Genomic DNA, 27,287 nt, shown 5'->3' with positions numbered 1-27,287 from the left:
TGATGCCATAGACGATTTACTGTTTAGTTTTTATCGTTTATATATTTACATAATTTTTTTGTTGTTGATTTTTTTTTAAACGATATTAAGGTTAGCGTCTTCACCTTGAAGATCGGATGTTTTTTTATAGAAATTGCCCATTTTTTATTTTGGATGTAAACAAATAATATTTTTATTTATTTATTTATTTTTAAAACAGTAATCTACGTACATGCATGTTTCGGGGCCCTACCCCTCTTCAGTGTAGCTTGACTGATTATATATATATATATATATATATATATATATATATAAAAACTAACTGTTGCAGTACAGGAGTTTATTTTTTATTTTAGTGTAGTTTTTACAAAATGTTGAAAATTAAAGCAAACTATCTTTTCCATATATATATATATCTTTCTCTCTCCAAAACCTCTGGCCTTGATGGAGGGGAGACTAACTAAAACTTGCTGCTATGATTTCAAATGATCTGAAATAATAGCAAGGAGAGACTTGATTCTAAATATTTCTCATATCTTATAGCTACCCTCTTTTGGAAATAAGGTACAATTTATTAATATCTCCAGTATTAAATAATCCTTATACACTGTAAAATTTACTTTATGTATGCAAACCAAAAGAGGGGAGATATAACATATGAGAAATATTTTGAATCAAATGACTATAAAAAAAGTGCCAAACATAGGCTCTGGATGATTCCCTTAATGTGCGACCTTAAGGGCAAATGTACACTACACAATTCAGGCCATTACCTTTCCAACAAGCCTTCATTGGTTCAATTCTGATCAATAGTTGCTAAGATTCAAACTTATAAAATTGCCAAAAACGGTGGTGTATATCTATATATATATATATATATATATATATATACTCGTAGTCAAATTGAATATTGAAATGCTAATACTTGTTTAAAATTATCAAACTAATCTATTTAAAGCTTCGAAAGATTACATACTAATTTTATGCATGGTTTCCAGGAAAATAATTTTTTTTTGTAAGAATAGAAAAAAATGTAAATTTTAAATCAAAATTTGTTTGCATCTTAATATTTTTTCAACAACTAATCTTTTTGTAAAAAAAAATGTTTTAATTTCTCAGGTTTGTGTTCATGATTGAACATGTGATGCCGCTTTGTTTGACGATATCTTGGGTCTACACAGTGGCGATGCTTGTGCAGAGCATAGTTTATGAAAAAGAACAGAGATTAAAAGAAGTAAGTGACTTGATTTTATTATTTAAAATATAAAAATCAAGAGGTAAATATAATTTGTAGATATAGAGGGAAAATAACACAGTAAAGTTATAAATGAATATCAGCAAACATTAATTATAGATTATTTAAAAAGAAGTTATGCACGTTACACAGATATTTGAATGTCTATATGTCTTTCGACCATACTGTGTGTGTTTGTGTGTGTTTACTAGTAGAGAGACCCGGTGTTGTCTGGGATTGAATGAGGATCAACAAATATTCCACCCTCACATACTTTTATTGTCATTGAAATTGTCTGCTGTAGTCAGTGATCCATTGCTGTGTACTGGAAGGAAGCTTCACATGCCTCCCGGTAATTACTTAGTCCACAATACATTGTAGTTTACATTGCACTGTAGAGAACCTACTGTTGATTTTATAAAATTATTTTTTGATATTTAAAATACAAAATTTAAGTATCATAGTTTCATTATACTCTAAACAGAAACATTCATTTCAAATGTGCCCCTGTCTTATCAAAAAACCTATTCTTGATTATATATATGCTAGGCCTTTTTGCTTGTGTGATGATTAAATTTGAATGCAATTATGATATTAGGCTGTATAAGGTGTTAACTTTAGTCAAAATCGGTCTATGCCTTCTTTAACTGAATTTTTTGATCATCGATTTGCGATACTTATCGGACGCACTGTGATACCTAAGAACACTCCCAAACACATCAAGTACATATGTGTGAAAATTTTTAAAAAGTTGGTTCACCCATTTCAGAGTCCATAAAGAATGAACTCACGCACACACAAAGTACCTTTTATATATAGTAGAAATAAACTGTATTTCAAAACATTGGTTAAAAATACATAGCCACATACAAACTCATAAGAAATATAATATATACAAAATTTATGTTGATTGGATTTTTTAAGTTGGGCCTAAATAGAAATTCATCAGCTAAATCGATATCTGATTCTTTCTAGCCAATGAAATGCAAATATTTTCAATCTGTGTTCTTTTGACAACTATAAGGAAATTTAAAAACTGAATTAATTTTGCAGATTTTCTCTTATATTTGGAAACATTTTTTTTTTCTCAATTCAGGTAATGAAGATGATGGGGATGAACAATGCCGTCCACTGGTGTGCATGGTTCATGACAACATTTATACAAATGACAATCACCATGGCCATTTTGACTGCCATCTTGAAATATGGTAAAGTCCTCACGCACAGTGATCCATGGATAATATTTACAGTACTTGAAGTCTTTGCAGTGGCAACTATTTGTTTTTCGTAAGTAATTTTTTTGGTAAATGTTAAAGAAAATAATTTTTTAAGTAGAAGCATTTAATGGAAACATTGTATTTCATATTTCTTTAATTTTTTCAATTAATAAAATTCACAATGGTACAAATAAACTTCATTTTATGCCTGACGTTCAATAAGTTTGAGTCATGAATGTCCAACTGTCTTTATTTTATTCTATGACTCCAGAAAGTATCAGACTTTTGATGCAATTTTTTGGTTTGATTTGTCAGCTTAAATGCTATTCAGGTCCAACTTTTTAAATCCGTCTAACATAATTTTATACATTAGATTCCATGGATAGTAATTTTGTGTGGTCACCTGTAATATTTTCCTGTAATATTCCTCATGCAGAGAGATAAAAAAACAACGAATGAATAGAGAGTATGAATAGTATGCCATGGGTGTTGACCCATCATGTCTCGGGATGGGATCTTGATGGCTTAGCAGTTTATGGCCTGGTTATATAAGTTATCCTGATTTTCAACACTCCACTTTGGCCCTCACTTGACGGGAGACTGTAGAGGCCCCATCTGATCTATCAGTTGGTAAAGTCATGCCTTAGTACCTATGAGTTCATCCCCAACCATATTATTCAACCTGATTCTTCTAAAAATTAAAACCTTATTTTTGCTTTTTATTTTCTTCCTAAATAGATACTAAAAGGTGGTAACTGAGGCTTAACTGATCATAGAATAAAGAAGATTACCAACGCTAAAGAGTAATATTTTCTAGAAGTAATAGAATGTTATGCTGTAAACAAACCAAATTATTCTAAGAGTAATATTTTCTAAGTGCATAAAATAATTATAGAATTCCATTTGAAAACTTTATTTGGCATTAAATAATCCATGGATGGTTGATCTGCTGTAAATCAAACCAAACCAAAATGTTATTCACAAAAAAAGTAATTTATTTGCTTGTCAACATTTGCAATGTATTTTTCTTTCCTCCATCTATTTTATTTTTTTAATTCTATTTTAGTTTCTTAGTGAGTGTGCTCTACTCCAAAGCTAAAGTTGCTGCAGCCTGTGCTGGAATTGTGTACTTTCTAACATATGTCCCTTATATGTATATTGCCATTAAAGAAGAAGCAGCTGGAGATAAAGTGCTGGCAGTTACAAAATCTTTTGCTGTGAGTTTTTTTTCTTTTAGATCCTTGATTAAAGATTGTTGTTGGCAAATTCAATCGAAAAAGTTACTATAAAGGTCCAAGATAAAAATTATTACAAGATAAAAACTTTATATACACAACCTCAACCTTACCTCAAAATAGAAGGTAATCCTTGGGAAGATGACCTCATGACAAATATTAGATTATCCTATCCCCTAAAAGATGTAATACCTGGGAGTATTATCCCCACTTAAAAAAAAAGAGATAATTCCTGGGAGGTTGGTCTTGTGACAATAGAACCGATACTGCATTGTCCATCCCCATTAAAAGATAATACAATAATAGATTTTTTTTTTCATTTAAAAATGTGTAGAGTAACAAAGATGAAAGAAGATCTTTCCAAGACTTTATTCAACTGATTTTTACAGTAATAACAACTGAAGGCACGAGGCCAAACGCATATATACAAGAATAAAAATGGATGTATAGGAAAATCATGTTGCAACAGTTTGTTGATTGTTTTTTGTCTTCTTTATGATAGTATAAATGAGAAAGAAAAACCAAGAAGTTTTAGAATCGATTTCTCAGAGACCAAAGCCATCCATAAAAATTTCAGGAAGAAGCAACACAATATTTCTTATTCATGAGGAAAATAATATAAAAAAAATTCAGTTGAATAAATTATAGTGTAACAAAGACTAAAGAAGAAAATCCTTATCAACTGAATTATACAATAATAACCACAGGAGGCAAGCGGCGCAAGAGGCCAAATGTATATAAATAATAATTAAAAAAGGACATATTTAAATAGGAAAATAACATAATCATATGAACAAGAATTATAACAGCTTTTTTTAATGAAAGTATTACAAAATATCTACAAAAACATTTTTAAGTTTTCCTTTTGACTAACATCAAAGTGTAGTATTTTAGCTTCACAGGGACATCAGAGGTTTTACTATCAATAAGAATTTTGCATTTATGTAAGACAATATGACTATGAAAAATTATAACTGTATATTATAGAATATTAAATTATTAGAAGCTGTTTATGAAATAAATATTATGCAAATTAAGAAGCTATGTACTATAATCTGCATGCATACAAAATATCAAAGAATTAAATATGCTTTTATGTTAATACAGTTAAGAAAAAAACAGTTACAATAGATGAAAGAAAGGTGAATACAAAATGCAAGTAATAAACATAGCATTAATTTTAAATTTTAATATTTTTATTTTTTTTGTGGGTATAGCATAGTTTAAGTGGCATTATGTAGTTTAAAAAAAATAATAATATGCCCATGTTACATAGTTGTCAAAGAATGCATAATTCATAATAAATTTTGGATTTTTCTAAGCACATATATATTAGTTATTTATTTTTTTAAAACTCTATCAGTTAAAAGAAAAGGGAACCAAAACTGTACAATATATATATATTATTCCTTAATTGGAATTCATTTTTTGAGATGAGCATTATATATTAATTTTTATTTTTATTTCGGACTATTAGTCTCATCTTTATTAGTTGTTGTTTTTGGATCTTTTTTGAAGCGTGCCAGAGGTTAATTGGTCAAAAATGTGGTGAGACGACAACAACTACGGATGGCAGTGATGGCTAAGAATGCGGTTAGGAGATTCGAAGTTCCTATCCGTCGCGGTTACCACCTGACGAAGGCCAGAGGAAGTTGGCCGAAATGTTGTGAACCAATAAAAAAAGGATCCAAAAACAACAACTAATAAAGATGAGACTAATAGTCCGAAATAAAAATAAAAATTAAAACTGTACAATATTTCTTTAAAAAAAACAAAACAAAAAAACATTTAGATTTTAAAACTTGTTAATTATCCTACCTATAGGATTCTTGTATCCTAGGATGGGTATTCTATTTGTGTATAAACTTAAGTTTGCTATTTTAAATAACCATAACTCTACAAGGAATTCACCAGGTTATAGTTCCAGTAAATTAACATTTCTTTCTACAAAATATTTTATTATCTTGAACATTATTAAAAACATTTTTTTTTATTTTTAGTCATTGTTTTCAACTACCGCTTTTGGATTGGGTGCCAAATATTTTGCTTTTTATGAGGAAGAAGGAGTTGGTGTCCATTGGAATAACATTTATATTTCTCCCCTTGAAAATGATGATTATAATCTTTTCTTCGTCACCCTCATGATGGCAATCGACTCTATGATTTATGGACTTTTGGTTTGGTATATCGAAAACGTTCATCCAGGTAAGAAAGAAAGATTGTTGCTTGTTTTCAAGTCATTTGCATAATTATAGGAATATTTGAGAGATAATTTCTTTTGCCAAATTAATTGGTTGGGGTTGTTAGTTTTGCTAGTATGTATGATGAGCATACATAATTACACTGCCCCCCGCTCCATCACATTTCAAAGAAGATAATGCTTGGGAGGATGATCTCATAACAACAGAACAGATCCTACATTAGATTCTCTATCTCTCTCTGAAAAGGAACAGGAAATTCCTTAGAGAATGGTATCATAACCACAGAACAGATACTGTATTATTTCCCTTCCCTCCAAAAAAAAGAAGCTAATGCCTGGGATATTGGTATCATGACAACAGTAGAGATACAACACTACTTTCTGCACCTGAATTGTCTGAAATAGTAAATTAAATTGAGAATTAAGAGATAGTAAAAGTTGTGTTATCTTCAGATAGTTTTTACTTTAGACAGATTTCTGTCAATAATAAATAATAGTTTGTATTTAATAATCTGAACTACATTGACAACGTAACATTTAAATATCTGAACTACATTGACAACATAGCATTTAAAATCTGGACTAAATCGACAACATAAAATAAATGTGATGTAATGGAGAAAAGTAGCTTGTTACTTTGAACACATCTTAAACCAAGCTTATCTTTCATAACTAACTTTCAAATTCTTGTTTTTTTTCTAGTTGGAATGAAGTCGTTAATGAGCAGGTTTGAAGCATATAGTATCAATGTTGACATACCTCTGGGCTTAACTATCTCTCTAATTTTCAAATCATATTGATATCATTTGTTGACATCTATTTAGACAATAAACTTATTTACAGCTGCACCTTTAAGAGCATTGTTTATGATGATTTTCTGACGTAGAGCACATGGTGCAATAGTGAGGTAAAAAAATGTTTAAAACGTTTGCTTTTGGAAATAAAAGCAATGACATTTTATTTCATTTTAATAAAATTTGGACAAAAAAATTTTTTATTTTGCTTTTGCCTTTTTCCCCCATTAATTTTGTATTTGCTACCCAATAAAACAAATTTTGGTAACAACTCCCAAATTATGTGAATGCTGCTAAAACTCTCTTTTTCTCTCTAATGTGCAGATGCTTATTCTGCTTCAGATGAAATGAATCATTCTCTCCACGAAAAAGAAACTTATATCTTTATTAATATTAATTTTTTATGTCCATATAGGTTCAATTGGTCTACCAAAACCTTGGTACTTCCCGTTCACGCAAGCTTATTGGTGCGGCACCATAGGGAAACCAGATTCTGAACACTGCACTGCGTGGATGGACTTATGTCGACGTAACAACGTACTTTCTATCATGGAGGAAGATCAAGCGTGTGCTATGGAACAACAAGAATCAGGTAAAAGAGGAAAAACATAAGAAAAGTTTCTCTACTTTTTCTGCACTTTTTATTTTATTATTAAAGCAGAGTTAATGAACGTTTCTTAAGGCTTTTTATATTTTAATCGTATAAAATTTTGATTCTTTTGATTATTCTGACCTCTGTTCTCATCTTGGATGTTTTTCTCATAAGGAATTTAACCTTCAACCGTCTTCAGGTGTGGCTTTCGTCTAGCTGAAACCACTATCAATAATTTTCCTCACTCTCTATCTGTGCCTAAACCTAATTGTAGATTTCACGAACAAAGCTTGTGGAACTCTGTTCCGTCTTCCTACTTTCCAACTGGCTACAATATGGTCGTCTTCAAGTCCAACGTGAACAAGTTCTTGATGAGCCATCCCCTTAAGTGATCTAATTTACCAAATTCCCACTACTAATAATTACAGCATTTTCCCATTAACCTCTGTACACTCATTAACCCTTATCCTCGAGTGGCCTTTGGGCCTTGATAAGTAGTGACTCCTTTGTAAAAAAAAAAATAAAAAACCTCTGTAATCTGTATGGAATTTTGAACTAAAACCTTTATTTAATCCATGAGGGTATATTGCTCTTGTTCTGTCACCAAGTAGGAGTCTTACCTGGACCCATGACACAACAGATAAAGTGTTAAGTCATAATCAGTTCTAAGTGATAGTCTTTTGGAGATCATAATTTATAATTAATTGCACATGTCATATATCTCTCTCTTAGATATCTATTTCTCTTGCCTTCTCTCACTCTGTATTGATTGAACCACTATAGTTTTAAATATGTCTGTGAGCATTTAGAGAAAGAGTGACTTTCTTTCCAGCAAATTTACATATTGTGGTTATACATACCATAAACACATATGTAAATTAGATAGCAAAATAATAGATGGCTTTACTTCTATATTATCTATGAGAATAATATAGAGGTAAAGACTCTTTTTATTTGTAGTCATGCAAGAAGCATTTTTAATAGATACATTGCAGTTTATAGATTGTCGAATGAAATCACAGTCGAACAAATAGTAGTAGTGGTTGTACTCCATCTGTTATTAAACTTCTGTCTATCACTTTCACTCTCTCCCACTGCATGTTGTTTACCCATCTCCTTTTATTTTATACAGTATCTATCATTCTAGCTCTTGTCATACTTTTTCTGTTTATTTAACAGCCAAAAGCAATAAAAACAATAAAAAGATTGGAGTCTATTATAAAAAAGGAATATCACCATAAGTAGTAATATTATTATTAAAGAGAGAAGACTAATCTTGGATTTTTAATTTATTTTATCTGACTTTTCAAAACAACTTTTTCTTCATTCAAACAATTTAACAAGGTTCCATTCTTCACACATTTACTTATACTATTCTGATTTAATCTTTCTTTTGAAGATTTTCAGATATTATTTTGTCATTAAGACTTGCATTACACACCCATTATATCCTTCTTATATCATTCTTCTCCATGCAACACATGTCCTCAACCATCACCAGCCAGATTTCACTTCAATACATAATTACAATACACACAAATGTCTGATAGACCCTTTCCTTTGTTTGATAGTGATAATGCTTTGCTAGTTAGTAATGGTAGAATTTCCTTGAGTGTACTCCATCCACTCTTAACTTTTGCAATCACACCCGCAACAGCTTGTACTCCAATCATATCACCAAACTAACAAACATCTTATAAAACCTTGTTTCCTCATTAATTTAATTTAATTAACCAACTGATATTGCACATGTAAGATGCCATACATGGACATTAAATTTTCACATTGCTGAACATTTTTTTTATATTCGATAACTTTTTCTTAGGATATGGCCAAAATTTTGAGCCAGAACCTACCCAACTTCCGCTTGGAGTTTGCATTGACAACTTGACTAAGGTAAAGAATTATTTTAATTTGATATGAAATTTAAAATCAGTTTTGTTGGCAAAACATTTAATTTAAAATCTAAACTGATTTATACTTATTAACTTATTAACTGACTTTGCACAAGATTTAATTATTCTTTAATATTACTGTAACATTTTGTTTCTAAAGTCAGAATTTATTTTGCTTTTTATGTTAATTAATATTATCATTATTATTATGTGAAAATATAAAAAATATTTTAGTAATATAATGATATTGCATTATAGAAGTAAAAAATAATTAATCAATAACATTTTATTACATATCGACCTTTGGGAAATAACTCAGGATCATGATTACTTCCCTTTAATTTTATAACTCTAACTTATTTTAAAAGACAACATAACTCTAACTTATTTTAAAAGACAACAGGTTTTTATAATGGAAGTGAAAAAGTGTATGTGCTGAAAATAAGTGTACAGTATTGGCTGCTCATTCCATGATTTAACTAGACTTCATTCTTATCTGGTGATGGTGACAAGTTTTTGGCTTACTTGTTTGCCATCTTGAATTCGAAGAGTTTCTTGTCCAGTATGCTGGTCCAGTATGCTAGTTTCTCTGGAAAAGTCAGTCTCTGAACTGTAGTTGATTTTAAACATCCCAGGAGTTGAGGTTGATTCCCAGCAGTAGCTTAGACACTAGCAGATGTCCAATGTGGATGAAACCCACAACTCAAAAGAATGAACTCACCGGAAACTGGAAGTCACCTAACTTATGTCACCCTCTCATTTCACAGAGGCCAGTGGGGTATTTGTGCCCAGTCTTCACTCATATTATTCAACATAAGATATCTACAAGAAAACAATGAAAATAAGCCATTATTTGAATGCAGACACTATAAGGCATTGCAAGAAAAAAGTTATGTCTTAGTTAATGCTATGATTTGTTTCTTAATACCATTTTTGCAAAATTATGTAATGTAAATAAAATAAAAAGAAATGAAGAGAATTTTTTTTTTTTTTTAAATATAACCTCAATAGTTTTTGCTTTTGTTAATGGTTAACATTCTAAAAAGAAATGCACCTGTTTTGAATTAGAAAATAATTTTGTCATGTTAAAAATGAAACAAAACCAGTATTTAATATTGGCAACAGTGATCGATTATTCACGAATATTGAATGGCCCCTTTTATCCTTAAAAATATGGTCATCATAATAAGTAGATTTAAGAAGGAAATTTTTTTTCACCTTGTAATATGATATACAATTTTAATAAATATATAGGTTAATAGCTTTTACAAAATACAAGTGTTTATCCAATATTTAAAGTTGGACACAGAAATGTTGGACATTCTTTTTATTAATTTCATAAGCAGATAATTCTGTTTAAAAACTCAACAAAATATGCACCCAGTTTTATAAACTTCCTGGATAGAATAATTATCAAAAAGTTAAACTAATTTGGGTCAATGACATAGCGGAAGAAAAAGTATCAATTTGTCAGCTGAATTGCTATTTAGGTTTGGCTTTAAAAACGTAACAAAATCACTTTCTATTAAATTTAAAACCAATTTGAAAAATTTTGGAAATATTTTATACTGTCTCACATTATCAAATTGTCAATCTTAATTACAGGTTTATAAAACCGGAAAGAAAGTTGCTGTAAAAAACTTAAGTTTGAACCTTTATGAAGGCCAAATTGCCTCTTTCCTGGGACATAATGGGGCTGGTAAAACTACCACAATGTAAGTGTTTTCACAATTAGAAAATCTTGACGAAGTGTTGTAACAGTTGGATCTTGTTTTACAATTAAGAGATTTTGACAAATTAAATGTTTTGACAATTAGATAATTTTTACTTTATCTTTAAAAAAATTTTCACATCCAAATTTTTTTTCTTTTTTAGGTCTATCTTGACAGGTTTATTTCCGCCAACATCTGGTTATGCCACCATTTATGGTCATGATATCAGAACAGACATGGACATCATTAGACAAAGTTTGGGAATGTGTCCACAACATAATGTTCTCTTTGACAAGTTTGTATGAAGTTTTATTACATTTGAAAAATATTGAAAAGATAATATTTAACTGGTTCTACCTACCTGCCATTGCCTGAGAGAAAAAGTGGAAAAAATGATTGGCCTGTTTATGAAGAAACAAAATTAGTTTTTGTAATTTTCAATTTTCTAATCAAATTATTTTATGAAATTGAAATGTTTAAAAAGTTTTTGATACAAATTAACAATAGAGAACAAATAATGTGATGTGGAAATGTGAAATTGTATAATTAGTATATTTATTTATTTTTTAAAGAATTGAAGTGAGAAAACTTGGTATAATTACACATGATAAATTCGTTTTAATCTTTGTTAGTAAGGGAAAATGTCTTCACACTAATAGTTTTCTTTAATAGAATAAGTATTTTTAGAAAAGAAACTGAAGTAAAATAAATATATTTGTACCACTTACATAATGGAAGGGAAAAAATATGAAAAAAAATAAGCTAGTTTGGATCAAGTATTGATATGTTAGCCAGATTGCTATCTGGGTTTGGCATGGAAATATATATTGATTAAACTATTAATATTGAGATTTTCTACAAACATAGATCACATAATTTATTTCTATTCATGAAGTTGTCATTTATCATATTGACAGTGAGATTAAAACACTAAATTCATATTCACACTAGAAGAAAAATAGCTTTTTAATATATTGACCATGTGTATGTCATTAATGTCACAGGATTAACTAATTTGCATATTGCTTTGCAAAAAACGCATCTCATTTAATTACTATTCATTTTTATTGTTTTCTCCTTCAATAATTGCTTTCATTTTGTAATGAAAAATACTATTATTTAGAAATATTTTTATATTATGGATAACAACTTAGCATTTGTATGAAAATGATCCAATTCTATATTGTAAATTAACAATAAAACACTCACAATACACACCACAGTTAAGAAAATAAGTCCGTGAATATCCTCTCAAACAATTTTATTAGAGAATTAAATTCAACTGTAACGCATTTCAATTTATTCATAAACAAGTTAAATATTTCATTCTTTTGTAAATTAAAAAACTTATAAAGCCAGGATTAATTTGGCAGTCAATTTAGAAAATCTAACACATACTGGCAGGTAAAATTGACATTAAACTGAGGATGATGATTATTGTTATACCGGCCTTCCTTGAACAGAGGAATTTACACCGATTAGCACTATAAATAACACTAGTAATTCTAACACCGGTGAGATAGATGCAACTGCACTTCAACTGCTAGCCGAGTGCCCAGCAGATATACACGCTTTCCTGTCTTTGTACATTATTGTTAATACACTTGTTCTTTAACCGAACCTCAACTTGATTGTTCTTATTTTCACTGTTGTTCTGCAACACAAGAGATTGGCGGCAAGGAATCGAAACGACCATCACTGCAGAGAATCACCAAAAGTAATTGAAATAAAGATTCGTAAAATATTTACGGTAGAACACCTTCGTCATTTCAACAGATATTTGGATACGCAAGGATTAACAGCGAATTAATTACTACAATAGTAATTTGGCGATGGGGAAGAAACTTGCTACCAAAATCTACAGCGAAAAACGCAAATGTTGTCAATTATTTAATAATTGAACACACTTACCAAGTGTTTTAGAAAGGGAAAAAGGGTTCATTTTTCCTTCACCAGAATCCATTTTCCCTACGGTAAGAAATTTCTTCTGCAAAGTTAAATGTCCCAAACCAACTAGCAAATACCGTGTAAGCTTATTGTTATTTCGGTAGCATCTGGGATTTGGAAAAAAAAACCACACTTGACTTTGTCAAGAGAAAAAGAGACAGATCATGAAAAATAATTATTCACGTACGTCATTTGTGCTTAGCAAACGCGTAAAGAATCAAGTCATTTTTTGCAAAAGGCAAAGAGAGGTAAAAAAAAAAAAAAAAAAAAAAAAAAAGCTAAAAGTTTGCCATACGAATTCATCGGATATTTAAAGCGACAGATTTTATTTTTGCTACATAAAAACACATGCAAATAAAAAAATATTAAACAAATGTTATTTCGCTAGATTGTTTCTAGTAAGACTAGAAATATAGCGTTCAACAAATTAAGTTGCAAAGGGACTACCACAACATACGGCGAATAGACTCCAAAGATGAGGTACCATACTTCTGAATTACAATTTTCAAATGGAGTATGTACCATCTAAAAAATTTGGTCATGCAGACGGGCTATCGAGGTTAATACTTAAGCAGACAGAACCATTGGAGGATATGGTAATAGCAGCCATTCAAGTGGAAGTTGAAGTAAAAAATATGTTATGTGACACAATAAGAGAACTTCCTGTAACGTTTGATGAGATTAAGAGTAAGGCAGAGGTGGACAAATTTATTATATGCACGAAAGAAAGGATCAATAATAACGAACTGGATGAAGAAATTTATTCAATTTGCGATAACATCCTGTTATATAGCGACAGGGTCGTAATTCCTGCGAGATTACAGAAAAGAATGCTCAAGGAATTCCATGTAGGACATCTAGGTATATCAAGAATGAAAAGCCTTCTGCGCTCTTTTGTTTATTGGCTAAACATGGATAAGGATATAGAAGGAAAAATCAGGGAGTAGAGTATGCGCATTAGCTATGAAAGCTCCTCTGACTCAATTCGGATTGTGGGCAAAACCGGATCGACCTTGGTCTAGGATTCATTTAGATTTTGTAGAACCGCTATCTCATTGTAGTAGACAGCCTATCTAAATGGCCGGAAGTATTAAAATGTAAGAATCCCTCATCCGAGGTAACTATCAACTTCCTGTATGAACTATTCGCTAGGTTTGGAGTAGTAGACTGCATTGTTACAGACAATGGAACGCAATTTACATCTACCAAATTTAAACATTTTTGCGAGGATTATCTAATCGAGCATCTAACCATTCCGCCATACCACCCAAGAAGTAATGGACCAGCAGAGAAATTCCTTGACACATTCAAGAGAGCTCTGAAAAAAGCTAGTGGGTCGCCGACGGATAAGTCAATCCAATAGTTTTTACAAGTCTACAGAGTCACTTCGAATGCAAACATCGAAATCTCGAAGACACCTGCTGAGGTTATGTTCAGACGCAAGGTTAGATTGATTTTTCACAAGTTGTTACCAAACCAGGATAGGCCAAACCTCAAAAAACCGATAACAAAAAAACGGTATAAAGTTGGCGAAAGTCTTCTACAAAATTCACAAAAATAATAAGACTTTCTGGGAGTCCGGCATTGTTGAGAAACAAATAGGCAACATGGTCTACATTATTAAGGGACCAGATTTTGTGCACAAACGTCACACTAACCAAATTCGGAAAAGATACTCGAACAGTGAGGTGGCCAGATCGCCCGAGGAGGACATCATGGACACAGTGTATGATACTTTTCAGGTGGCCATATCAGAGACAGCTCCGGAGAACAAAAGAGCAAACAGAAAATAGAAATCAACAGAATTGATTAGGGTGAACCCAAAATAAAAACGTTATTAATCCCAGATGGGATATTTTCAAAGGGGGGTGTTATACCGGCCTTCCTTGAACAGAGGAATTTACACCGATTAGCACTATAAATAGCGCTAGTAATTCCAACACCGGTGAGAGAGATGTGACTGCACTTCACCTGCTAGCCGAGTGCCCAGCAGATATACACGCTTTCATATCTTTGTACATTATTGTTAATACACTTGTTCCTTCACCGAACCTCAACTTGATTGTTCTTATTTTCACTGTTGTTTCACAACACAACAATTATGAAAAACAAAGCAGCTCCCCCTCCCTTTGAAACATACACACACACACTGTGACCAAGCAAAAAATTCAATGAGTCCCCCCCTTCCCTACACACACACACACACACACACACACATATTAATTTCATTACAAAATTAAATTCCACCATAATGCATTTTTGTTTATTCATAAACAAGTCATTTCTAATCAATTTACTTACATGCTGTGATTCTTGATTTCCCCAATTTTCTTGGGCAATGCCAGGATACAGATCTCATTAGATCAAAGTAGATTTTAATTTGGAACAAATATAGTTACAAAACTAACCTATATCTGACCAGGTATTTATTTATTCCTCTTTCTCTGAAAATCATTCTTATCACTTTCTTCCTATGTTTTTCTCATGTTCCCCTGCCAATTGACCTTGCTATCTCAGCTACATCTACTACCCTAAGCACTCTTAACCATTCTTTCAATGTGACCAAACCTATAAAATCTTCTGTTCAGCACACATTTGCATATACTGTTCATATTTAATCTTTTTCTAAGGTCATCAGATCTAAACCTGTCTTTAAGACTCGCTTATTACATCATTCTTATATCATTACTCTCCATGCAACACATATCATCAATCATTACTTGCCACGCTTCCATCTATCATTACACTGTGCGCGCATGCTTGATAGACTCTTATTATTTTGGTTGACAGTGGTAACACTCTGGTGGTTAGTAATAACTAAAGTTCCCTAAACTTACTTCATCTATTCTTAACTCCTATCATACCAGCACCAATTCCTCCATATGCTTTAATCATATCAGCAAAGTAACAAAATTCTAGACAAAATCCATAGCTTCACCATTCAAATATATTTTCTCCACATCTAAATTCTTATCTGTCTCCATTTTCTTACACTTCTTACATTTCTCCGCTGTAATTTTTTCGTACTCAATGATTACAAGTACCATAAATTGAGTTGCTCTCAACTGCTTTTTCTCTAAATTGAGCAAGGGAACTTTCCTCTTTCATGGAAAGAGGCTTTTCACACTACGACCACTGATCATTGTTTTGGTCACATTCGTTCTCAGACCATCACTTTCCATAACATTCATCCAAGTCTTTAATGTGTTGATCTTGAATTTTTACATGGAAAAACACAAATTCATCAGCATAATTTAAACCATATTAAACTTTCTGAACAATTCTTCTAAGATACAAATAAAAAATCAATGGACTCAGTAAAGATTCCTGATGGATTTTAACCTCCAAGTTGTATTCCAATAAATTAACTCAACTATTATTTTCATCTTAGTTGTGATATTAACAATATCGTGGCCAAAGTAACCTTTGACCTTATTCAGGTGCATCTTTTCCAACTGTAGGAACCTGTACGCAATTTCAAACTGAACTGAATATTTCACGAAACAACTACATAATATGATTAGTGGCAAAAATGTATAGAATAAGATAAGCTTGAAAATTTTTTTCAGCTAAAATTTATGAAAAAAAGTTTTCTCATTTAAGATGTTTTTGGTTATTTCAGATTAACAGTTGAAGAACATTTATGGTTTTATGCTCGATTGAAAGGAATGAAAGCAGAAGAATTAAAAGCAGAAATGGAAACGTATGAATATTTTATTTTTTATTGAATCAAAAATGTTTCCGTTTTTTTTTTTTTTTTTTTTTTTCAGTATTTTGTTTGGCTCTAATGAAATAGCTTCATAAAAGTTTATGTTTACAAAATTTGAATTGTTAAATGATTTTGAATCGATTATTCTTGAATAAAAAATAAAACCATACAATTTTTACAAAGAAAGAACATCCCTTGTTGCAGAAAAATTGAAACAATTTCATTTAATTCTGATACATAAAAAAAAATTTTTTTTTTTTTTTCTTTTTTGTATTAACATTAAATTAATGTTTTGCTTGAGAAATTGAGCATTGGTCAATTTTTCTCAAAAAATACAAAATTATATTTACTATAATTTGCAATACACATGGATGATAAAAATGCTTGGGATAATTACGGATTTCAAGGGGGTTCTGCTACAATCATATTTTAAAAACCAAAGCATCCTAAGTCCTCAAAATACCACCGTTTTGTTCGAAAATGAATATACTTTCAAATAAATTAATAAATAATAATCTACATTATATATTTTAAGAGTTTTAAGCAAATAAAGTGCTAAAAATGTTAACATCATAAAACAGCGTTTTCGGGAAGATTTTGTAATGACCCCCCCCCCATCCTTCCTGATCGTACCGCGATTCTCTTAAGCATTTCGTCGTGAAATTTGGAAATTAACTCGAAGAGATATCACTTTTAATAGATTTGGTTGTCCGAAATTCTTTTGACAGCTCATTTTTTTTTGTTGTGTCAAAAAAAAAAAAATTCAACATGAGTTTGGAAACTTTTGAAAAAAAATTTCTGTGGACACCCACTGTTAAATAAGTCAATCTTTTTACTACATTTATACGTTAAAAATAAAAATGTAACCAGCTTTATCTTGTGATACCGAGCAATTTAAAATCATGATACCTGGAAAAAATCGTTCTATTTTTAAAAAGTATCTAAAAACTATCTGTAGAAGCAGCAGCAGCTACTATCGCTGATGTTAATTATTTTACTGTAAACAAACATTTTGTTTTGTTATTTCAGAACAAATTAAAAAATTTTTTAAATGAAAATATGAATATAAAAAAATGTTCTTACATATTTAGTTGGAGCTCATATTATCACAACATAATAAGCTTTAACTATAGCTATTTGGTTATCAGAATATATAATTTTAAAGCAATTTTTGGTCAAATTTAAAAAATATAGTTGAAAAACAAATATGTAACATGTGCACTTTTATCCATTACATTAGTTTTTAACGGTGAATTAAATAGTGTTTTGTTTAAAAAAACAAAAACAAAAGAAAATGAAAATGTGAAATATGATTTTTTTGCTTCACGTGTGTGAGCAGTACCCCTCCCCCTCCCAATATATTTTTTCCATCTTTTTTACAATTTTTTTCAGCGGATTATAATCGAATGGACACTAATCTACCCAATTATATATATATATATATATATATATATATATATATATATATATATAAAACATACAAAATCAATATTTAAATATTTGTAGGAGGTGCTCAGTTTCTATTTACTTGCCACCCTACGAGGACAGTTAGATACAAGGTCAGTTAATATGAGGAAAATCTAGCTTCCCAAAAAGGGTCACTCTGGATAGAAACAAACATAAAAACGTAAAAATTTTCTCAGTCATGAAGGATTTCTCCTTCACTAATAGAGAACAGAAAAGGCGAAGTGTAACATCAGAATACTACACTGTGATCTTGACCTGAAGTCCAGGTAGAGAAATAAAAAACGTCTTAAACTGGAAAGTTTAACGAAATAATGTGTCACTCGGACAAGAAATGTAATTGAAAATAAAAACCAAATTTATCAAAAGTTTGTGAACGATTTGTTAACTTTAGCAAAAAATGTTTTTTGATATTTAAATAAGTGGGCAAAAATACTTAATAAGTTTTCCAAACGTCACGTTTTAAATTAAATTAATTTTTCCTATTTGTCGTAATTCTTAAGTTTCACACACCTTAGGAATTACGACAAACAAACAAAAATAAATTTCATACTTAAAAGTAATTTGATGTCCAAAATCTAAGGCATAACATTTTCAAAAGCGAATAATTATGATCCACTAACCTTAAATATGGGGGTCAAACACCTTAAAAAAAACAAAAAAACTCCCTTAATCCTACCTCTAACTCTAGGTATGAATGGCAACCCTCCCCCTCTTAAAACCTTCTTTAGCCCTAACAATAACGCTAAGTCTAAGTGGCAAGCTCCTCACAAAATAAAGTTCCTTGGTAAGCTACATATAATTGTCTAAAAAAAAACCTTCCTTAAAAGTGCACCATTTATCACCCATAAAAAAATAAATTAGTCAGCTGTCCTAAAATGCTAGAATTGTCTCGAAATGGTGAATTATTTTACATTAAATTTATGTGAAACTAATCTCCACTCTTAATTCTAAAATTGTTTTTGTTTTGTTTCTATCAAGTCTTTGGGGTGTTCACACATAATTTGCCTTAGCTCTATCATTAACCCAAAGTCAGCCACCAAAGACCCTCTTAAAACCACACGTAATTGTCTTTAGAAAAAAAAAAAAAAAGCCGCACAGGATTTATCTCCGATAGGAAAAGAAAATGGTTACCTGCTCTAAAACACTAGAATGGCTCAAAATGGGGAATCATTTTACATTAAATTCTAAAATAACACTTATTTATCTTTCATTAAAGTTTTTTAAGGTATTCACACGTAATTGCCTACAAAGGTAAAATCACATATTTTGGAGAGGTGACCAGATGAGGTGGGGGATTAACGGAAGGTATTAATCTACCATAATACCAAAGAAATATTGCAATATATTCATTTTTTAACAGTCCTAGATTTCAATTTCAGTTATTTGTACATATAATGCATTACGATTCAGCTTTGAGTTCTTTAACTTCTTTTCTTTTAATGGATACATGGCATTTTTAAGGAATTGCAGCATATTTATGTGCATTTACTCCAGATTATTTGGAAACCATTAATTTTTGGAAATTTTCAGTAGCATATTCTAATTCCTAGCACAAAAATACACTTATATGGTAAATTTCATTGCTTAATCTTCTGTTTTAACAAAGATATAACATTTTTACTGAAAAAGTAGTGTAAAAAATGTGACAAAATGCATATGGTCTTAAAGAGGGAAAAATATCCAAACGTGTGAGGCACAAAAATAGTAATAACTTACTTAATTCTAATTGGATTTAAAAAATTTAAAAAGATTCTTTCTTAGCTCATCCAGCTCTTTCTATAGATACCAATATTGAAATATTTTAAGCTATTTCAATTTTTTCATGTGTATTGTTCAGGATAAATTAATTTTTTTATAGTCTTTCATTTGAGAAACATTTGAAGTATTTAATGATAATAAACTGCAACGGATAGGTTTTTCTGTGTACTATTACGTGGGGAGGATGGAAATCATAGACAACTGGTAAGCAACAGAATATTAAAAGAGAATCGTTTGAATCCTAAACATTTGGGCCAGATTTTTTTAAAAGTTTGAAATCTTAGTTGCAGCTAAGAACTGCTTGAATATCTTTAGATGTGAACTGGCAAACTGTAATGGAGATGCAAAAGCAGTGACAAGCAGGAAAGATCATTATAAGCGTTCTGACTGTGTCTGTACAACAAAAGTTGAAGCTTTATAAAAAGGTGTAACAAAATCTATGCAAGACAATGTGAACCTTGATTGATGTTGGACTGGTGATCATGAAGAAAACGCTGAATGAAGATTTTCGATACAAGAGTCACACGGACCAACCACTCACTGCTAAAGCCCAAAGAGAACCATCTTACGAAAGCCAAGGTCAAACACGGAGTCAAACCAGGGATGTTCTGGTTCTTAACTTATTGAAGAACAACAAGTCTGCACAAGGTCCTGCATATCCTGAAGGCCAAATTTCTTTAAATTGTAATAGTTTTTTGTTGAGTGTTTCTAGCAGGGACCAGGTCATGCTGCCCAACATCTTTGAAAAAGTTATTCAAACTAAATTTAGATGACCATCTTGAGTTGCGGTTTGTTGTTGTTGTCAAGTGTTATAGAAAAACATACATATGGTGTCAAAAAAAACTCGCTCCATGTCACAACTTTGGCAAAACCCAGAAATGGTTGGCTGAGAACGTCATCATTGTTAACTCTTCTGATTGCCACCTCATGTGTAGTGCACAGAAAAGAAAAACATCAACCCCTATCACTTGCCACACCAAGAATGAGCTAATTGTCAGGATCAAACTGGTGTTCCGGAGTTTCTCAAAGGAGACTATGCAGGTTGCATGCTTCAGATTCATGTGCCAACTGGATGACTTGGTGAAGGTTCAGAGTGGCTTCTTCAATTTCACTGTATTTGGCAAAAGATCTTCTGAGAGGTACACTTTGAATGTTGAGAGTTCATCAATTCTTGGTCAAGGCATAACACTTTTTTCCAAAAGATGTCAGTTTATCCTGAACATCCTCTGTGTGTGTGTGTATATATATATATATATATATATATATATATATATAGAGAGAGAGAGATGGTGATTGGAAAGTAATTCTCTATTATTAAGTGTCCGTAATTTGTTAGTGAAACATAATTCTTACAAAAAATGAATATGGTGATAAAGCGTATAGCATAAGGGGTTCATTTAAAATTCACTATGAGTGTCAACATTCATCATCAGCTTCTTAAGCTACAGAGGAACTACATCAACTAATTTCACAAATAACTATTTTTACCAATGAGTCACTATTTTTCAAACATTTAAAGATGAAACGATCTAATGAGAAAATTGATTATTTTGATAAATACAACTCGCTAAAAGTAAGTATTTTTGTAAAAAAACATCACTCATAAAATGTGGGGACTAAAGAGGCATTTTCCTCTTATTATTTAGTTATCACCTCTCATGGTTTTCAATCCTCTCATAATATTCATAATCATCCAATTATCAATATGTCTCAGTAACCCTTATTTTTTAGTGTATTTTAGCCTTGATGATTAAGTACTCATTAGTAAAAGACAACAAAATTAATTACTCATAAAATCAGGCATCTTGAGAAACTGGTGTTGAATGATGGCGCCAACACTGAATTCTAAATAAAATCCTATGTTATACACTTTCTTAACATAGTCATTTCCTGTTTCTAAAATATGAAGTCATATTGTTAGATTTTGAAAGTAAAAGTAAAAAAAGCAATCAGTTTGGCATATCAATATTTGATTTAGACTGTTATTTTTTCATTTTGCCCATGTTATTTTAATGAATAGATTTTATTTTGCTTCATTTTTATTGAAAATACTTATTTTAGCTAAGAAAATATTTTCCCATACCCACCAGAACAAATTAAAGGGAAGTTATCATGTGCAATTATACTGAGTTCTCATACTTCAATTTAAAAAAAAATAATATATATTCATTAAATTATCCAACTTCTAGAATTTGTCTTAATCATCTTTACATAAATGACACATTGTTTGTTCTTTACTTTTAATTGATTAGTATCAAGTACTAAAGACAAACTTTAAAAAATTTAAATTTCCAAAAATATTTTGATTACAAAATTAGTCACCAAAGTTAATTTTCATTTCTTCATAAACAAGTTAGTCATTTTTTTTCTCATGGACAATGATAGTATTTCAATGATCAATAATGAGCACTGAAAAATTAAGAGATGCTGATATATGAAGGAATAGAAAAAGAGAAAAAAAAAGAAATCTAAAATTTTCTTTCTCCTTTAAAATTTGTTCATTGTTTTTTGTTTTTTTTTTATTCAGTATGATTCAAGATGTTGGTCTTCCACGCAAAAGAAATTCTAGAGTTGACTGTTTGTCTGGTGGCATGCAACGGAAGTTATCTGTTGCAATTGCATTTGTTGGGGGCTCCCGCACCGTCATTTTAGACGAACCCACAGCAGGCGTTGATCCGTATGCACGAAGAGCCATATGGGATTTATTAGTGAAATATAAAAATGGTAAATATTTGGATTCCACACTTTTTTTTTTTAAATTTAGTATTTAAAATTGTAGAAATTTAAATAAATTTTTTATAAATTTTTATTTTTCTGAGTTAAGAAAAATTGTTTTCTATTTATGAATAAATTGAATAAAAATTTTGGTAAGTTGGAGCAAGTTGTATCATTTTAGGACGGCGAAAAAGTTTTTGCTGATTTAAAATTTTGTCTTAAAAATGAAACCCTGTGTGCATTTGAAAATCTTTATTCGTAAAAATAACATTTGCTCTCTATAAGTTGATTCCATCTGTCAACAAGTTTATAAATGCCCGGCTTATAAAATTCTTTAGATTTGGATGTGAAATATGAATCTAACTCATCTTCTATCCCCTCTCTAGTTGATAACCTAAGGCCATCTGAATGGTTTTGTAATCCTCAAAATAAGTGATAGGTAAGGAGAATATGCAGCATGGAGTAAGATTTCCTAAGAAAATTCTCCTAGGAAATATTTGGTCAGTATTGCTGTGTGAGGATGAGCATTATCATGATGGAAGATGACTTTCTGTTGACTAAAGAATTTTCAAGTGAACATGGGTGAGAGTAATGCAGAAAAATAGAATGATGCTATAATAATCTGAAAGAAAAAGTGATAAATTACGGTGATATGTTTAAGTAATACATAAAATAAATTAAAATAGTTAAAAATGGCCATTTCACAAACCAGCAAAAGTTTTGTACCGGCATTATACAAGCAAAAAGCTGAAAATGTCTCATGTTGGAAATCAAAGGAAAAAAGGTAACGAAAATGCAAATACAAACCTGTTTTTCTTTTGTAAAAAAAAAAAATTAAGGGCAAGGAAAGGTATGATCTTGGTTATTAATGCTCTTCAAGGTGTTGCAATTACAATTTTTGCATGTCATATCCAGGTGTACTTACCATTGAACAGTGTTAAAAAAAACTGTTGGACATTTATGGTTGAAACTTGGTGGTTAAGTCAGGCACCTGTCAGACCATGTGCTTGCCCACTCACTCGACTATCATTGACATCAACATTATTTCCATGGTCTTCTCCTTTGTCTTCTCTTCTGGCAGTGTCCTCACATCGGCAGCTGCTAGGGGGGGGGGGCATACATAAGTTCACAAGTATAAAAAATAAAGCAAAACAAAAATCAAACTCCAACATATTCTGCAAATATCAGTTGCACTCTGGGTGTGTGTGTGTGACACCATCAATCCTCTACATGCTAACGTCCACATCTACTACATAGTTGTCTGTTGAAGTCATGGTTGTCATCTTAATCTGCTCTGGGCTACAACCTGTGGTCCACTGGGCCATTCATAACTGTCCTCAACTTTCACAAACCCAAGACTGTCTGTAAATTTGTTCCTAACTGTTGTAAACTGTTGCAAAACTCACTGCCACTCCTAAAACGACCCATGAACTAATTCTAAATATATCTAACTTAATGTCCGATCTTTTGTCCACCACACTTTGATTAACAATCCTATTTTAGCTCCATTTGTGTACCTTGGTAACTAACTTCCTATACTTTTGTTCTACTGATAAACTTATTTCTTCTCTATTAGATTTTTTTCCTCTTTTTATCAGTACCTAACACTTGTAGGGGAGGACGTCAATAGTATCACACACTGACTGAAGTTTACTTGTACCAAATATGGTTGAATTGCAATTAGGATTGGGAATTTTATTAAAGATTTTACAGGTGGCATCTTTGGGGGTGTCAGTCTGTACTTACATTTCTAACACACAAACATACTCTATACTTCTCATCTTCCTTTAAAAAAAACAAAATTCTTGTGTTAAATTTATTTTTTGCCTGTTTTTGAAACTCTTTTATTAATTCATCAAATTCAGATCGGACGATTCTGCTGTCGACACATCACATGGATGAAGCTGATATCTTAGGTGATCGCATCGCTATCATCTCAGATGGTCAACTGAAATGCTGCGGTTCATCTCTCTTCTTGAAAAACACATTTGGAGAAGGATATCACTTAAAGCTTGTGAAAGAAGAATCTGTTGATACCTTGGACATTCAAGGTAAAGTAAATATATATTAAATGAAGCTAAGAAAGAATATATCTTTAACAAAACTAACTTATAAAGATAGAAAAAGCTCAACATGGTTAAGAGTAGCAATTAAATATATTAAATAAAAGATGAGGAATAGCAGTTACATATAACTTTATTATAGCATTAGATCAATAAGGAAAAAATAAGAGAGAAGTGGCATTTCAAAGCAAATCCCCCTTTTTTTTTTGCTATTACTTATATACTATTTTTCATTTTTTTCCTCATTCTATTCACATAACTCCTTTGTATTATTATAGTTATATTTGAATGTTTTATTCTTGTATTTTAAATTTTCTTTAATATGTCTTATTATACACTTCCTTCATTTCTAATAAAAATATTCTGTGTGTGTGTGTACATTTTCCTACGCAATAAGACTCTCAATATTCAGTTTTCAGACTCGAAATGTGATATACAGAGTACTGAGATTTGGAAAGCTATGTAATCTGTGTTTGGCCAGAAATTTGGCTGTTAAGGGGTCAAAGTTCAACGATTTGACCTTTGAGAACTCTACCAAACTCCTCCGCCAATTTTGGGTCTAAACACTTGAAATTTTACATATAGGTTCCTTGGACATGGATCAAACTGAATAACTTGATTTGAGCCCAAAACAATAAATGTTAAGGGGTCATAATAGAGGTCAAAGTTTAAAAAATTGACCGCTTTTTTTTTTTTTTTTGCTCAACATACACATCCAAACACCCAGGCAACGCCAGGCTGAAATGCTGGTATATATATATATATATATATATATATAGAACTCATAGAAGTGTTCATTAATGTATGAATTCCTTTCATTCTGGAATATGAGAATGTCCAGTTTCAGCCAATCATATAGGCTGAAATATTGTCGGAGAAAATTTATTAATTTCGATGAGGAAATAGGAAGGGATATGTTATGTCTATGTATGTGATCTTGCAGTTATGAAGGGTGTAATCTCACTGTAGTAGAAAAATGCTGAATCGTACCCAATTACAACTGGTAGCAGTGATAGGACTTAATATATAGAGAAAAAAGTAGGAACTTCTTCCTTTTATAATGGTGTGATTGTGATGGTTATTCTCCACGGATGCAAAAGTTATATAAAATGGTGGGTAATACTTTAGACATAATAAATTTGTATGTAGCATTATTTTATCGTTACTTCCATGGCAGGTGCTCGTCTGAGCTCCAATTCCTGGTCCCCCTCGCCGATCTTTCACAAAAAACACCCGTCTAGCTGAAGCCACTGTCAAAGATTTTCCCCACTCTTCATCTGTACCAAAACGTAGATTCCATGAACAAAGCTTCTTTCTTAGAAGTGCACGCCTATGGAACTCTATTCCATCTGCCTGTTTCCCACCTGACTACAACTTGGATGTCTTCAAGTCCAACATAAACAAGTTCCTGATTAACCGCCCCCATAAGTAGACACTTTATCAAATCTCAACATTAACGTACTGTACGCGCAATAACCCTTATCCCTGAGTGGCTTCTGAGCCTTGATAAGTGATGACCATCTTGTAAAGAAAAAAAAGAATCTGTTAATGCAAACCTACGGTAATTTTGTCCAGAGGGGAATTTCTGCACTTAAAATATTATATATAGGATATATATATATATACATATATATATATATATATGTGTGTGTGTGTGTTCCTGAATCCCCATTATTTCAACTTGGAGTATCCTTTTTCCACCATCATTTCTATTTTAATTTTCAATTTATGTCCTAATAAGCAAAATTTATAATTACCCACATCTATTTTGCTAATAAGATTTCCTCCGATGAGATGAGCTATTCACTGAAAATCCACGGATTAAGGAGAAAACTTTAATAATTATTTGTACTCCTTTGTTAAACAATAAATTTTGTTGTATTTCTACATAATGGAACCCAGAATTTCCATTCATATTATTGTTCTATCTTGCACATTGGGCTTTCTTTATCTGTTGGGATAACTTTCTAAATATTGATACTAATATTTATTTGGACTGTTTACAGTATTATACAGTCTGTAATCCTATGGCATTTCAGTATTTCATTTAATATATACATATAAAACCTTTGGAAATTCATTCAGCTTTAGTATAAAAGTAAATAAAAACAGTTATCAGATTGATGTATCTATTCATTATTAAATAATCCAAATAAGAAAAATGATATTAAAATTATCAGATGTTTACTTAGTACTATCGTTCATTCCCTTCCATCTGTGAGACCATGTCTGTCCTTTTTTGTCATTGTCCTTAGTTTATATAACAAGTGATTACGTCAGTCTGTGTAAGTACTTTTATTTTCAATTTCTAAAATATGACTTTTAACTTACACTTGTATATATATAGATATCATCCGTATTTTGTATGTTCTTGTAGATTTCCAACACATGTGCAGCTAAAATGATGCGTCATTCTTTGTATAATCATTCCAAAAATATAATTCTTTTTACTCCAGATCCGCTAAGTGATGACACAGAAATGTGCGTTCAATTTGATACGCAATCTTTTCCAACAAAATGTAAACAATCCGAAGTAACGTCATTTATAACAGCTCGTGTGAAAACTGCTTATCTCAAGTGTGAGAGCAAGCGTGAACTGCATTACATCATCCCGTTTGAAGAAGTGAAGAAAGGAAATGCTGAACTTCTTTTCCAAGCTCTTGACTCGTCTCTAAACCGCCTCCATATTAGCAGCTTTGGGGTGATGGATACAACACTCGAAGAGGTTTTCCTCAAAGTCACAGAAGGCTTTCATTCAGCTGAAGGTAAG

The 27,287-nt window shown here is 31.1% G+C and overlaps 1 protein-coding gene across 2 annotated transcripts in view; it reads left to right on the top strand.

Annotated features, from left to right (window-relative positions):
* LOC145241513 (ATP-binding cassette sub-family A member 2-like) overlaps positions 1-27,287 on the top strand; it is a 215,184-nt gene that overhangs the window by 120,667 nt on the left and 67,230 nt on the right. For both annotated transcript variants that reach the window (XM_080104553.1, XM_080104554.1), the window contains exons 17-28: positions 1,099-1,213; positions 2,310-2,500; positions 3,497-3,647; positions 5,666-5,870; positions 7,075-7,251; positions 9,077-9,147; positions 10,752-10,861; positions 11,022-11,153; positions 16,428-16,508; positions 22,267-22,463; positions 24,320-24,505; positions 26,974-27,282. In XM_080104553.1, the coding sequence (XP_079960679.1) occupies positions 1,099-1,213; positions 2,310-2,500; positions 3,497-3,647; positions 5,666-5,870; positions 7,075-7,251; positions 9,077-9,147; positions 10,752-10,861; positions 11,022-11,153; positions 16,428-16,508; positions 22,267-22,463; positions 24,320-24,505; positions 26,974-27,282 (1,925 nt within the window). The remainder of the gene's footprint in view (positions 1-1,098; positions 1,214-2,309; positions 2,501-3,496; positions 3,648-5,665; positions 5,871-7,074; positions 7,252-9,076; positions 9,148-10,751; positions 10,862-11,021; positions 11,154-16,427; positions 16,509-22,266; positions 22,464-24,319; positions 24,506-26,973; positions 27,283-27,287) is intronic.

Source organism: Euprymna scolopes, chromosome 20 (assembly GCF_053919585.1).
Source record: "Euprymna scolopes isolate OS-2025 chromosome 20, ASM5391958v1, whole genome shotgun sequence".
NCBI lineage: Eukaryota > Metazoa > Mollusca > Cephalopoda > Sepiida > Sepiolidae > Euprymna > Euprymna scolopes.
Note: the sequence above shows the minus strand (reverse complement) of the source record. Positions and strands in the feature narration are given on the sequence as shown.